Raw genomic sequence first — 16407 nt, forward strand, 5'->3', positions numbered from 1 at the left:
CCTTCCCCAGCCAATCGGCTGAGGCCACAGCCATTACCTCACCAACTGCCCCTAGGCCCCAATAAAACCTTTGTCCTTTTGAAACTCGCTCTCCCAGGTATCTCACCGCTGCATTGTCGGTGCAGATAGGGGATTGAGCTCAAGCTAGCTCGAATAAAGACTCTTGCTTTTACATCGGACTCGGCTCCCTGGCGGTCTTTGGGGACCACGAATTCTGGGCTTAACAGTGCAAAGCTGTTATTATGCATATATATGTATACTTATATCAATATATACAAATTAAATTTGAAAAACTAGTGTTACAATGTTCATGAAAAACAAAAAGGAATGAGATTGGTAAATTAGATACAAGTTTGTCCAATGTCCTACAAGGCAATAAAACTGTAACATTTGAAGCCTTATTTCCTACGAGAGAGAAAAGAAATAATCACTGCTATCATATTTCTGTATGTTAAGTTCTAAGTTGACAGAGTTGTAAAATATAGTAGTATAGATATAAATAAGTCAATCAAAGTTGTATTCCTCTAGGTTTGTTGGACAATGTCTTACATTACAGTAAATGTCACACAGTCATCTGTTGTCTTATTCCCTCATCTTTGATAATTTTTAACAAACTATTCTCAAGAGCAAACCACAATGATTTTGCATCCCAGTGTTGGTAAATAGAAAATGACAGGGTATTTCCTCCTGGCTAATTACATGGAAATAGATTATGTAAAAGTGAAGGGGGGGTGCCTGGGTGGCTCAGTTGGTTAAGCGTCTGACACTTAGGCTTAGGTGATGATCTCACAGTTCCTGGGATTGAGCTTGCCCAAAATTCTCTCTCCCTCTCTCTGCCCCTCCCTTGTGCTCTCTCTTTCTCTCAAAATAAAGAAATAAAACAAACAAACAAGCAAAGTGAAGGAATCTCAGAACTATAAAGTCACAGGAAATCATTTGAAACAAAGGAAAACTTGACCAAGCAACTCTTAAAACTATTAGGATTTTTTTAAAACTACATGGAATTAGTAACTATAGCAATTATTAAAGAAAAAGTCTGAAAACTCTCACCTGATAATAGAATAAGTTATTATATAAACTTTAAAAGATAAAATACTTGCAAGATGGAAGCAAAGATGCTACAAAAGTTGTTCGGAATTTATAAACCCAGTGAAAGAGGTGAGGCATTAATGAGACAGATTGACAAAGCTGAATGACAAACCTGTGATTAGTAATGATGGGCTCACAGAGCCAGCCAAATCATAGCTAAATTGCACAGCTAATGAGAAGAAAAGAAAAACCAACAGGACTAGGAAACAGACCAAGGTAATCCAATTTAAGAATCATCAGCCTACCAGAGGTCAAACAATTATTCAAGCAGAATAGAAACCTTACTTGAGAAAGGAATTAAAGACAATTTTCTGGATGCTCAAAAGAGACAATTATAATGCAGCTATCTTAGAGGAATGTGAAAAGCCATTTAGAGGAACTGTCATTGAAATGTCCCTGGGTTTCTATGCATTTTAAGCATGAAACACAAAAACAGAAAGATATGTTTTTTAAAAAAAAAAAAAGAGGATATTGTGTTCTATCACATATTGATTGAATCACCTGAGAACAGTCACTTAGATGGAGTCATATAAAGTCCTAAATGAAATAAGTATCAGATCCCTCTGAAAAAGGATACATATGCCTTGAAAGTGAAAGACAGAAGCTGGCAAGTGACTGGCCCAAGGTACTAATTTTGCCAGAGATTCCACCAAAGAATTTTTTTCTGCCACCAGAAGAGATAAAAAATGCAACCGGGGGGCGCCTGGGTGGCGCAGTCGGTTGGGCGTCCGACTTCAGCCAGGTCACGATCTCGCGGTCCGTGGGTTCGAGCCCCGCGTCAGGCTCTGGGCTGATGGCTCGGAGTCTGGAGCCTGTTTCCGATTCTGTGTCTCCCTCTCTCTCTGCCCCTCCCCCGTTCATGCTCTGTCTCTCTCTGTCCCAAAAATAAATAAATGTTGAAAAAAAAAAAATTAAAAAAAAAAAATGCAACCGGGAGCTAAGCAGTACAGGTAGGAAGGCAGTGAGTCAGAGACCAAAGGCACCTTGTCCTGACACTAAGGACGTGGGGCAGGCACTTGTTTACTGATGACAGAGATAGGAATGAAATAATTGGTTGGTGGGTTCAGAACCTTCTGTTCTGGAGGTCAATGTAGCTATTTAAGGAGGTACAGAAACTGAAACAATTTATCAATGAGCTAAAAATGTCCACAAATGGATCCCAGAAATTTTGAAAGCCAGGGAGAACTAAAAAGGACAAGTAGATTGCAACATTAATAAAAAGTGGGTTAAAGATGTCATGATTAATCAAACAACAACATTTTTAAAAAGATAAGGTATAAACAATAATGTATAAGGCTCCAGACTACCTCGAAGAGATAAGCCAACACTAGAGGCTGGATATCATATGATTTCTGAAGGCAGAGTCAAGATTCTTTAATATAAATACATGACAGAAGTAAATAGAAACAATTGTGACATAATGTTTTTGTAAAAACGGATTAATCAAATTGGAAGTTATCATTTTTGAAAGGGAAACTGTCTTTGAAAAAGAAGAAAATAAAGAAAAACATAAAAGGCAAAGCAAGTAGAAATGTATCAATTAAAACAAATTAATATAAATGATAAATGAGTCATTTATGACTCAAGATAAATGAGTCAAATAAAGCAAAGATCACCGCCTGGCAGAGAAACAGAATCCAACAATGTGCTGTCCCTAAGATACAAGTAAGCCAAATGGGCAATAGGTCAAGGTTTAATTTAAGTTTTATTGTGTCTTTGCAAACACAAAGAGTGAAGGTTACTATTATGAAAATATTATATGTGAAAAGGTATATATAAAACTATAAAAATTTAATAACAGTGCATCTTAATGTTTTAACGTAATAGCAGCAATATATCCTGAAGAAAAGTCATGAAAATTGCCAAATATAATTATATCTGAAAGCCTTAGCAGGACACCACAGCTGACTGAACAGGTAAGGAATTAAAAACCTTTTCAATAAATCAGATCTCCTGATCAACATCACTTCTTAATCCAATATCTCTAAATCTCTTAAAGACAAATAGTGTGATAGAATTGCTGTATCTCAGCAAAAATCGTTCATTTCTGTTTTCCACTTATAATCTCTCCACTGATTCTACAAATAGTTTTAATACTCAGTCAACCTCTATAGGCTTGGCGGTGCACTGTTCTGTAACATTTGCCATATGGGCCACTCAGTAGACATTTACCATTGATCATAAGTGCTCAACAAAATACTTGCTGAATAGCCAAATACATACCAATATGGGAACAGTAGCAATAAGCCTGGCAACACAGCACCACCCGCTGAAACGAATTCCAAATGTATGAATAGTAGTTTCCCCCCCACCCCCAGGATGGAATACAACCCTTCTTTCCTCAAAAGGCAAAGGCAAACTCTCATTTAAGATTATTTAAAACAATTGAAGGAGTACCACGTTAAGTTAAAAAAAAAATATGTTTACTGACCTTGTAAGAATGTAAGGCGAAAATGAAGCTGGATTATCCTGCTCTGAAAAGAGGGGCATAGATCCTCCCATTATCCACAGACGGAAGTACAAAACGACAATCACCTTCAAAGAAAAGGAGATTTGGTAAGAAAGTCATTGCTCATTGGGCGTAAGCCCCACCTTTCTGGAGGACGCTTCCAGATGCCTTACAAATATTTTGTTTCATAATGAGCACTTCTATAAAATCCTAACACTCAAGATGAGTACGCAAGATGAGAACAGCTGGGTAAGGAGAAGAGTATAAACAATGAAGGTGTTGAGGGAAAGGCAAGCAAATTCTTAATTACAGCTGTCAGTATCAAGCATTTATCAGCTGTTATCCACTGAGCTAAAGACTTTCCACCTTCCCTGCGGCCTCACAGAACCTAGAGGTAGATGAGAAAGCTGAGGCTTCCAGGTAGTTTACCTAGAATCCCACAGTTAATAAACTGCAAGATCCAGGAGTTGAATCTATGTCTTGTCCAACCGCTTTCTTAACCATTCCATTTAAACAGCCCCATGAAAGTTAATTTAAAATACAATAAACAATACTGCTGGGTTTTGGATAAACACATTTGAAGTGTTCCAACCCTCCAATGCCCTGAAGGAGAACATTCATGAAGGGTTATTTCAACAAATTCCGGGGCACAGCTTTTGTGTCACCCGCTGGAATTCTATCACTAAATGGTGCTATCCTGTTGCCAAGGTGAATAAGAAAGCTAGAAGGAGAGACATTTCTGTGGGGAGGAGAGTTCGCCCAAACAGGCCTTCCAGATGCTTCTCATTTCAACAGGACCAATTACATTGTTTTTATTAAAGTCAGAGGAAAATCTTTGCTTGAATAAAAAAGCTAAAGGATTAATTTTGGAGGTAGTTAAGGCTGGATTTTTTTCCCCATGAATATCACTGACTTCCTTTATAAATATATTTTATATAAATAACCTCAAATCTAAAATCCTAAAATAAAAGTATGGTGTCAGCCAAAAGCATATCAACAGTAAACAATGTCTAGGCAGCCAATTAAAAATCGTCTTAACACTCGCAATGTCCTGCTCAAACTGAAGTTAAATTCTTACAGGCTTTATAATGGAAAATATCAACTACAAATGTAACAGCACAAGTATCCTGAAAGAATATAAATTCCCTAAAATACTATGAAGAGGAAAAAAGCCGTGATAATTAAACAAGAAGAATAGGAAGATAAATAGCAGAAAGGGCTTTGATAATAAATTTTTAAAAGAACAAAGGGATTAATAATTTACAACTTTCATCACTCCAATGATGTCAGATTACTTGCATTCCCATACAATTCTAAGAAAATAAATCACTTCTGAAACCAGTGATGAATCATCCTAGCTCTGTGCAAAGATACTAGGGAACACTTTAGAGAAACGTTTTGTCCCTTTTGTTGAGACTGTCCAGTCAAGGCTCTCCACCTTCATTGAAATTTTCCATACTCTTCTTCCATAAACACGCTTTAGCATCAAGAAGAAAATCACATTAATTGGTGACATTACAATTCAAAGACTTTTTTGTAAGTTTCCTATCAAAATTTATCATAAATTTTGACAGAAATTTATGGGAGACAGCAGTGGCATAACAGACTGATCTCCTAATCATGAATTCTTGAATCCAAGAATGTAAGAAAATAATTATTGGGACTGTCACCAGAGATGGCCACCAAAAATTCCTGCCCCCTTCGCATGTACATTCTGCTCTTCTCATCAAGAATAAAGCCAACTGCCCCTCCTCTTAAATCTAAGTTGGTTTTGTGACTTGCATTGACCAACAGAATGTTGTAGAAAGTGCACTGCATCAGTTCTGGGCCTCACCCTTGAGAGGTCCTGCAACTTTTGGCTCATTCTTTTAGAACCCAATTGACATGTTGTAAAAAAAAAAAAAAAAAAAAAAAAAAAAAAGTCCCGGCTACACTGCTAGAGGGAGGTCACAGGGAGAGACCCTAGAGAAGGAGATACCACAGACAGACAACCTCGCCCAGCTGACAGCTACAAGAACCTGCCTGTGCAACCCCAGTCAAAAATCATGATGAGCAATTAGAACCATCCAGCTAGATGCTGTCCAAGCTAAAGCATTCAGGGTAAATATATGTGGTTGTTGTTTTAAGCCACTAAGTTTGGGGGTGGTTTGTTTTGCAGCAATAGATAACTGATACAACCAGGTTTGTGCTACTGAGACAATTCAGGATCAGCACCTTGAAAGGGACTCATAAAATACTATAATTCATCCGGTCTGTCTTTGAGTTACCATATTCCCAGAAGGCTTTCATACATACCTTCCAAGGCGTTGTAACGTTTATGGCATGTAAACTCTTTGATCCTAACATCATGTTGTTCGAATATATTGCTGATTCTATTAAATAATCTGGATCATGTCTCTGAGCCAAGTTAAAATAAAACACTTCTTATCAGATATTTCAGATGCATATCTATACTTACATAAGTTATGACCAAAGTGGCCCTTTTTAAGAATGGCCTCATGGTAAGCAGGAAATTTCTATTGGTCCTTGCTGTCAAGTACCTGAAACAGGACAGAAAAAAAAAATTAAGTAAGTTTTAGAGTCCACCACACATAATGTTCTCCATTCAATGTGAATAGGTCATAGCTTGAGAAAAAACTAGAAAGGATCATAGCTAAGAGCATGGCTCCTGGAGTCAGACCACCTGGGTTTCAGTCCCACGGCTGCTTACTGTCTGGAAGGCCTGGAGCAAGTTTCTTAACTTCTTTGCACATCTGTTTTCCTCACTTATAAAAAGGGGGATAGTAGTAATATCTACTCCACAGAAAAGCTGTGGGCAAAAATGAAAGAATAAATGGAGCAGGACCTAGCACTGTTAGCTATGAATATTACTAGCCCATCTACCCAAATAACCCAGGCATTCTGGCAAATATAGGGTTACACTGGTCAAAGGGATGATCTTACACAAATTGAGAGTTTAGCTATTTAATTTAATTTGAGAGACACTACGTCTTCAACCTACAAAATATCTCACAAATATCTTACCCCTAAAAAAATAAAGGATGCCAAGGTTGCCCAAGTTAAGAAATTTACTCAAGGTAACAAAGGTAGTCAGCATCAGTGGTGGGATCACAGCTCACCAATATGCAGTGGGCAATTTTCTCACCTGCCTATGGCCTCTGGAACCAAACTAGGTTATAAGAATGTCAACTTCTAGGGGCGCCTGGGTGGCGCAGTCAGTTGGGCGTTCAACTTCAGCTCAGGTCACGATCTCGCGGTCCGTGAGTTCGAGCCCCACGTCAGGCTCTGGGCGGATGGCTCAGAGCCTGGAGCCTGTTTCCGATTCTGTGTCTCCCTCTCTCTCTGTCCCTCCCCCATTCATGCTCTGTCTCTCTCTGTCCCAAAAATAAATAAACATTGAAAAAAAATTTTTTTAAAAGAATGTCAACTTCTAGAGGGGCAGGAAGTTATAAGGACTCTGCGTCTGCCACAGCTCACTCACTTGTACAAAGTAGGAGCTCCATATTTCCACATATAAGGCACATGATTGGCTGGTTTTAATAAAGACTATGAAAGGGAAGCCAAGAGAAAGTTATTAACAAACCCCAAGCAAAAACCTAAAGCAAGTCATTTCACCTACATGCAAATTTCTGTATTTTAATCTACAAAGTGAAGGAAACAAGTCAAATCGAATCATGTAATCCAGCAAGTAGTTCCCACCTCATCCTTATTTTCCCTACCCTTTTTCATTTTTTTCTTTTACCCTACTTAATCCAATTTCTCTTCAAAGTATTTCTTCCCAGAATCTCTTAAAATCTGCACTTGAATGAGGTCCCTTTACACAACGGGAATATTCCCATTATTCCCAATATCCCCAATATTCTATTGGAGAGAGATCCCTTTATAAGGCCTGAGTGGGTTACTATAAAAAAAAAGCGTCTATCTTGACAACTGCTTATAAAACATATATGTCCAAATGGTACTGCAAGGAGGTACTATAATGTCACTCAGAAGCAAGTCCTCTCTTCTTGCTTCCCTTTTCCTCTTCCTGGTTCAGAAACAACTGTGGATCTGACCTTTCAAGTTTGTAATGAGTGGAGAAAATGAGGTGAGCCCAAAAAAAACCCACTAGAGTCAGCTTTTAGCAAAATCTGGACTGGATCCATCCCCAAGCACTGCACTTAAACCTTGGCAAGGAGGAAGGCCAGGGATACTGTCTGCTCTCACAACACAGGTGCATCACTAATGTCCCAAAAATAGGCTTAAGGGAGTCCACCACCTCCTGAATCTGTACACAAGATTTGTGTATGTTTGGATCTGTGCATTTCTCTGAAGCAAAATCCTTGGCTTTGATCTTTAGTGTCAATTGGATCTATGATTCCAAAAAGGTTAAAGCACTGGTAAGTGTCTTGTCTCAGCTCTGCCTCCACTATTACTATCATTTTCAGGATGACTCAACAAAGATCAACCTGGATATTTCTGCTGTTCCTTTACAGGATGTAATGTAAATGGCAGCAGGGAGGGAATAGCAATGCGGGAAGGAAAAAGGCGCTGGGGAGGCCTGAAATTGCAACACATATGAATGAAAAAGCGTTTCTTGGGTTGGTCTGCTCTTGGAAGCTTCATTTCTCAGGTTCCCTCTGTTGCTGCTTTATTTTAGCACAGTGTTAAAAGTTAGAAGTGGCTTCCTCTCTATAAAACAACAAACCATAGGGTTTAGGGTGTTGTTTTCTTTTCAATGTTAAACTTAGGCAAATTCCTAAATTCTGCATTTTGTTTCACTGAAAGCTCACTACAATGGTTATTTCACGGAGTGATATTTATAAAGTGTCCCTTTGTTTAGAAATTTTTCCTCCCTGATAAATCTCATTTCCTTAAGAGGTTAAGCTCTTTCAGACATCAAATAATTTGTTCTTTAAGATGTAGTATCCCAAAGCAATGAAAGCCTAGAATGATACATACAGCACTGTTGAAAAATGACCTCTTTGAAGATTTCTATTTCTAGTTTCTGTCCAATATTAAAAGAGAAAATAAGCCAAAATGATATGGGCCCTTTTTTGGTAAACACTAGGTCAGAGGCTGAGATTCCTAAGCTCATACAGGAAGTACTCCAAGAGCTGAATTCTCTGTATCCCTTCCTCCTACCCAATTCACAATAAAATTAGATAGTGACATTCTCCCCACTAATTTATGAGATACGTATGGTCTGTAAAGTAGAATCAAACATCAACAACAAATAATGACAATATTATTATTAACATCATAAAAATGCCAAATAATTCATATATGCCAGACACAAATCTAAGTGATTCAATTGTAATTATTTACTACTTACAACAATTCCGTGAGGAAAAATATTATAATTCCTTTTTTACAGAGAAAGAGACCAAAAAACTAGAAGTAATACTTAGCTATTCTATCAGATTCTCTCAGCTATTCATTTCAATAGCAAGCTTAAGTATCTGTAAGTGCCTTACAAACAAAAGGCGCTATGCAAATACCACCACTGATAATGTTCAATTTCAGTCTCTGCTGTTTTCCCTGTGACCCAGAGAACGTTCCAACAACAAAATCAAACCACTGAGGAACCCTCTAAGATGGGAGCTAAGGGTTCTACTCCTGTGCTTCCAATTCATTGGTTATATGACTTGTAACAAGTCCACAAGGAGCTTTGTTTCCTTCTTTTATCAGCCAGAGTTGGACTTAAATGGTTTTAGTCTGAAGTACTGTGATCCTTGGATGTTCTCACCAGCTGATGACATCATAAAGTGACAACTGAAGAAAAACAGAGAGAACCCTACTGAAAAATTTAAAAAGAAATGCCAAGGGATTAGGAGGAAGCAATTGTTAGTTCAAGTGTGAGACTTGAGAGACCCTTCATAATCTGCAGTTGCACATGAAAAAAATATTTTAACATCAGTTTGGGGTGTTGGCATTATCACCTCTGCATTTTTAACAATTTCTGATTTTAGGCAAATAAAAGCAAAAGACCAAGATTATCCAAAGTAAATTCCCTAACCTGTGCTCCCCTACATCCTGTACTTTCTATTTTTCTGACATCAAATATTCTATTAACATTTACCTTCTCAGTTGATTGCATTCAAATATTCAGAGCTAAATGGGATTTCCTGAAGTTTTCCTCCATAGCTTGTCAGTCATCAAATCCCAGGGAGGTCCCAGCTGAGACCAGGACAACCAACCACCCTGGATCACCCACCATAATCTTGAGTGTTAAATAAATGCTCGTTATTTTAAGCCACTGAACTTGGGTGACACAGAATTATTGTATCAGTGGATAATTTATATAACACAATGATCAACACATGCTTACAGACCCAAACCGAGTTTTTAAAATATTTACCTGCCTCCACTCAACTTCCCCTGCCTCTCTCTTTTTTTTTTTTTTTTTTTCTGTGTGTTCCTTATCCTCCAATGGTAGACCAGGGTGCAAAATAAGAATGCTCAGTTTGGGATATAGACAGCAAGCTGGAGGAAGAAAATCACGTGGATGGTACTATTTCCCTTAGCCTTAAATCCTGCTGGTTTAAATAAAATGATATATTATACTTTCCAGCCCTTCTAGGGATCTATAAAAATCTGTTTATTTTTGCCTTAATACCAGCTCCTGTGGCAGACATCTCAGATACAAAGAGTTGCTACTTCTTAACATTATACCAATAAATTATAAACTGCTTGAAGGGGAGCAGAATACATGACCCTAAAATTCACCACTTTGGCATGTGGATTATTTTAAGCTGAAGACAATCAAGACCCAGCAGACTCCAGAAAACCTTTTATTTCTCCCTTAGAGAGGGGGCCTTCCTCAGAGAGAAAGCTATACCAGAGAACTGAAAGACCTATCTGTCCGAAAGAGCAAATATGTAACTACCAAACATCCGCTCTTCCTATTGTCTTGTGAATTACCCTTCTCCCCTTCAAAGTGTCAGGCTCCTATCCAATTCCTTAACTCAGGAAGGCAAGTAAGTCTGACTGCCTGACTTGCCTGTGGGTCTCAAATTTTTATGGGGCTCCCACATACATGAAATGAAATTTGTTTTCTCCTGTTAATCTATTTTATGCCAACTTAATTATTAGAGCAAAGAAGCTAGAAGGGTAGAAGGAAAATTTTTCCTCCCATTAAGGTATATACAAAATTCCTTCTAGAACACCAGTCATACTAATTTAATTTATCTTGTTCATTCAAGGTAATAAAGGAGATTAATAAAAAGTCATATACTACAACCAATTGTTTTTTTTAAAAAAAATTAAATTCAGAGCTCTTTAAAATAGGAATTCAGGAATGTGCTTCCATTTGAAACACAAGGAAAATGGTTTTTTGTTTTTGTTTTTTTTTACTTGACCAAAGTAACAAAGACAAGGATCACATTAGAAAAGATTATCAGATTAACAAAACAACAAAAAGAAACTTATGTGTCTTTGGGTTCTTCTTTAATGCACTCTCCTTGAACCCATAAAGTGCCTCATCTAAATCTTAAATAACCAAAGGCATTCTGAAGAGGAGTGAAACAACCTTTGATGTGTCCTTTGATATTCAAATGTAGAGTCTGAAGGAAAGGAGCTAACAATTCTAAGAAGATAAGATGCATTTCTCAGTTCCAGCTATTCAAAAACCCCAATTGACCTTCAATACCCCATTCTGTGGCTGTGGTAAAGTTTCTTCCAGAAATTTTAAACTTTAACCTCTGTGTTATATACAAAGTAATATGTGGAAATAAAGACAAAGAAGACATAAGGGAATATCATTTCAGTTCTCTTAACCATTCTGAAAATCAAAGTTAAAACTAGAAGGGATCAGAATGGCTCAGGTTGTTTTAGGGGGAAAAAATGAAGTCCAGAAACTGATTTGCATAAGATCAGGGTCTTTAGGTATCAAAAGTCAATGAGTTTAGGCTTTATTAATTAAACCTAGGGTCTCCTTTATAGTCCTTCTAAAATGAATTTAGTCTCCAACTAGATTTAGTCTCTGACCCCAATTTTTATTTCTTCTACATGTAACAGCAAAAATTCAGTTCTGATGATATCATCCTGGTCTGTCATTAACAGTCCCAGAAAAGTTTCAATTCATTCATAATAGGGAATACTTAATGCATTGAATATGTGCCATTCACTGTGCTATGCACCTTTTTTGTTTCATGCAGTCCCACACTGGCCCATGAGCCATGCTCATCTCCATCTTGTGAATGAGGCTGAAGGAAAAACTTCTTCAGGATCTTGCAGCTGGCAAGTGGCAGAGGTGAGATACAAATCTAAATCTGAAGCATCCACTACTCACTATAGCCATGTAAGTAAAATACAGCTGGTTTATTTAGCACACTTTCAACATAGATTGCATTTCTGCATGTAAACAACACAATGACTTCTACTTAAAAATGATCCTCTGCATCTTCAACCATTCTATAAGTCTACAATGAAACTTTGAGTACAGGTTTTTTCATACAAATGAATGAACTGAGGCAGTGCATAATCTTTAAAGGATCTTTCATGAAGACCCTTTATGTCCTTAAAGGTGAATGCATGTAGTGGTTACTGCAGGTTGAAATGCAAGCTCCATGTACTGTGGGTTGATTCAGAAATTCTAATTGAGAAAAGATGGCCAAAAGGAGAGTGTGAATAGCTCTGCAGGTGTCACTGCACTGTGAAACAATCAGCCAGCCAGCCCACAGAGACAAGTGGCAAGCAGGAACAGAGAGTTAAGACAGAAAAGGATGCCCCAAAAGAGTGACAATGAAGCTGACACCTGAGGAAGATGAGAAGTGAATTAGGTGAGGAGGGAAGGAATAAGATACGTATACAGATGCCTAGGATTGAGAGAGGGCAAGCAAAATGAAGAAAATCAAAGTTCATTCTAGCTGCAGGATCTAATACTGGCAGAGTGGTGACAGACAGGGAGGCTGCAGAGGCAGGCAGGGGCACTTCATCGTTGACCCTCACATGCCACTGTGGAGTTCAGACTTTATTCTAACAGCAGTGAGCAGCCTGTGAAGGGCTTCACATAGTGATGACCCAATCTGATTTCTGTCAGAAACTGACACTATATGATGTTTCTACAGCAACCACTCTGTGGTCCATAACAAAGAGCAAAGGGCCCAGCAGTCCCAATGGGGGAATGGTAGGCAGCAGTGATTCTGGAAGTTTCTGAGATATCAGATTCAGATATGAGAGGTTCTAGTCTAAGTAGGTAGGCTTTATGGTAGGGATAAGTAAGAAAGTATGTGTTATTACATTTATTTAGCAGTCTAATTTACTGTTAAGTCTTTTCTTAATGTATTTCAATTATGTGTTAATTGGCCATTAATTTGGCATCTACAAAAACTTTCTACTAACCAGAATATTAAATTGCCAAAATAAAAACGCATTACAAGAATATACATATTATGCATCTGTATGGCATTTTCTATGTCAAAGGGCTTTTCAGTCCAGTCTAACATTTAATCCTTGAAAGATCCATATGTCGTTGGCAGAATAGAGAATACCATCCCCATATATCTAGACCTAGTGAGCAGTGGATCCTGAACCAGGATGTTTTATGGCCAATCCATGCCTTTTGGCTGCATCACCAAATGCTGTCAAACAGCATTTGCTGTGAGTTTTCCCTTATTTCTACCAGTCCAAACTTCTTGCACATAAGAGACTCTAAGGAACCCATGCAAATGAAATCACTGCTACTTGCAATACACATTGGTTTGGGTACACAAGTAAACTTTTGCACAAAGAAGATTACAAACAGCCAATGATACTATAATCATATTTTTCTGAACCTCTTATTGGAATATATGGGCTGATAAATTCAAATACAATTCAGCTAGTGAAAAAGAGTATTTGGTATTGGGACTGTCCTGGTAAACCAAGGAAACACATTTTCTGTTAACAATGACAACAATAAAATAGCTGACGTTGAGTAAATGCCTAGGGTACCCAAGTACAGTTCCTATGTATAAATCCTTAGCACAATCCTAGAAGATGTGCACTATTAATAGCTTCATTTTACCAATGGGGAAACCAAACTATTAATGGTCAAGAAACTTACCCCAGGCTCCCACAGGTAATAAGCAAGGAGAGTCAAAATGTCAATCTAGCTTATACCCTTAATTACCAATGCTCTGCCAGCTCTCACATCGTTGCCAACTAAATCTCTGTTTTCACTTTCCCTTTGCTTGGATTTCAAACATTACTCTGATGTACAAACAGGTCAATAACACATGTTTAAAAGGATAATAGGGGCGCCTGGGTGGCTCAGTCAGTTGGGCGGCCGACTTCAGCTCAGGTCACGATCTCACGGTTCGTGGGTTCGAGCCCCGCGTGGGGCTCTGGGCTGATGGCTCGGAGCCTGGAGCCTGCTTCCGATTCTGTGTCTCCTTCTCTCTCTGCCCCTCCCCCATTCATGCTCTGTCTCTCTCTGTCTCAAAAATAAATAAAAATGTTAAAAAAAATTTGAAAAAAAAAAGGATAATAATTCAGGATACCATACATACCTGATCAATTTAGAAAATTAACAAAAAGCCTTCTACAACTTTATCTCTATGAAAAATGACAAGCTATTCCAACAGTAATATTTAATTGGCAAAATATTGGGCACTGAGTTAGGTCCTATAAACAATATATCAAAGAAATAAAAGCAGACATTTAACACTTAAATAATAGCTAACACTGAATGTACACCATGGGCCAGAAACTGTCCTAACCACTTATATTAGCTCTTTCAGCACAAACAACAACAAACTATGAAGCAAGTGGGGTTTTTTTTATGCCTTTTTATTTATTTTTGAGAGGGAGAGACACACATACATACAGAGCAGGGGAGGGGGAGAGAGAGAGGGAGGCACAGAATCTGAAGCAGACTCCAGGCTCTGAGCTGTCAGCACAGAGCCTGATGCGGGGCTCGAACTTACAAACCGTGAGATCATGACCTGAGCCGAAGTCGGACACCTAACTGACTGAGTCACCCAGGCACCCCTGAAGCAGGTGTTATTTCCATTCTCATTTTATGGAAGGGAAGCTTAGGGTGCCTGGGTGGCTCAGTCGGCTAAGTGGCTGACTTCAGCTCAGGTCATGATCTCATGGTTCGTGAGTTCGAGCCCCACAGTGGGCTCAGTGCTGACAGCTCAGAACCTGGAGTCTGCTTCGGATTCTGTGTCTGCGTCTCTCTCAGCCCTTCCCCTGCTCATGCTCTGTGTCTCTCAAAAATAAACATCAAAAAAATTTTTATAGAAGGGGAAGCTGAAGCATAATGAAGTGAATGAACTTGCCTGGGGCCACAAAGCCAGTAAGGAACAGAACTGGGAATTGTACTCAGGCATTTTGCTTCCTGAGCCTGTTGCCCAACACTCCACCACATGGCCTTTCTGGACTTGCTGCCCTGCCCCAAGGACAGACACACACAATAAAGGATAAAAAGAGATCTGGAAGGTAAGAAGTCAGCATGGGCTGGAAAAGGAGAGGAAGCTGTGGGGAACACGTGAGATATGACCTGGGCCTGGAGGGACAGAGAAGATGGAAGAGTGGGGAAGGTAAGAGGGGCCCAGAGGAGAGGTGCCCAGGAAGCTGCAGAGGGACCGGGAGTGAGCACACCGCCCAGGACAATGATGCTCCCTGCAAACACGGTGCAACAGCCCCTCTCCTGTATCTGGTGCACCCTCAGTGTGTCAGAGTCAAGTGTCTGCAATGTGAATAAGGAAATGTGAAAGTGGAACTTTCGAAACCATGGCAGCTTGAACAATAGTAGAATATCCCCATACATAATTGATGTCATTTCCATCTCCCTTTTACTCAGCCACAAAAATGGGCAAGGGATCTCACCCAGGCAGCTCCCTCTCCCCTAAGCCTTCCCCAGTCCTTACCCGGCATCAAGCTTGTCACGTGGGCTCTTTTGGTACCTGGAGCAGGACTGTGTCTCCCCATGGTCCCATCTGTGACCTCCTCCTTAGGTGTTTCAAACCTTAGAGTCAACACCCAGGACATAAATTGGGCCACCATACCAGCAGGGTTGGGGGTCATCCTATGCTGCAGCTCTCCTGGTCTCTCTTGCCCTTGTTACATCCATGTAAAACGCAGGCCAGGTCAGCCCAGCTGGGACTCTATCCCACTTTTACGCTTGTAAGTGGGTGAGTAACTTAGGTTAGGGTGTGTGCTACACATGCAGACAGCTTAGATTTTAGACATGCGGCAGAAGAAGTCTCAAACCTTTACGAAGCCACTTTCTCCAACCCAATTCCAAGACAAGGCCGTCAGGCACATGCTCTGAAGCAACTTGCAACAACAGACAGTAAACCCTGAAGCTCTGTAATACACTTGGTTTCGTGTACAGAGTTCGTGCAGAGGCCAAGGAGGACATTTGGCAGCCTGGGCTTCCTGCAGACACGGGCTCCTCCTGAAATAGATCACCTCCCTGCAGCCAAGGCCATGTGCGGTCAAGATAGGTGGCCTAAGAAAACATAGCACCACTCACAGAGAGGTAAGCAATGTTGATGCCGAAGAGAAACCTTTTCTTGGTCCAAACAAATTCATCCTGAGAACAGCCCATTTCCCTGGACCCACGCCCTAATGCCATTTAGAGGGAAGGTCAGAGGGCTGACTGTGACAGCTGCAAAGGCTAGAAAGTGGAGACTGGTCATTCCTGCACAATCTTGGCAAACACCTTTAAAATTCACATTTCCTCCAAGAATCTAACTTTAGGGAGATTCAAGTTTTATTTCACTTGGAACTCTTTTTTATGCTGAGGACAAATACGCTACATTCTTTCAAGGTTTAATTCTAGGCACTTTGGTTTTAAATTCCAGCGCTCATACATGTTGAAAGCTCCTAAGATTTCAGAGTAGAAATAAGAATCACAGTGGCTCTTAGCACAGAATATACATAACACGGGAACAATC

At 39.4% G+C, this 16407-nt stretch overlaps 1 protein-coding gene across 2 annotated transcripts in view; it reads right to left on the reverse strand.

Moving 5' to 3' along the window:
* Positions 1-16407, reverse strand: part of TMTC1 (transmembrane O-mannosyltransferase targeting cadherins 1) — a 278435-nt gene that overhangs the window by 148565 nt on the left and 113463 nt on the right. For both annotated transcript variants that reach the window (XM_047866166.1, XM_047866165.1), the window contains exons 6-7: positions 5997-6078; positions 3521-3624 (exon numbers count right to left, since the gene is read on the reverse strand). In XM_047866166.1, coding sequence (XP_047722122.1) covers positions 3521-3624; positions 5997-6078 — 186 coding nt within the window. The remainder of the gene's footprint in view (positions 1-3520; positions 3625-5996; positions 6079-16407) is intronic.

The sequence above is a fragment of the Prionailurus viverrinus genome, chromosome B4 (assembly GCF_022837055.1).
Source record: "Prionailurus viverrinus isolate Anna chromosome B4, UM_Priviv_1.0, whole genome shotgun sequence".
NCBI lineage: Eukaryota > Metazoa > Chordata > Mammalia > Carnivora > Felidae > Prionailurus > Prionailurus viverrinus.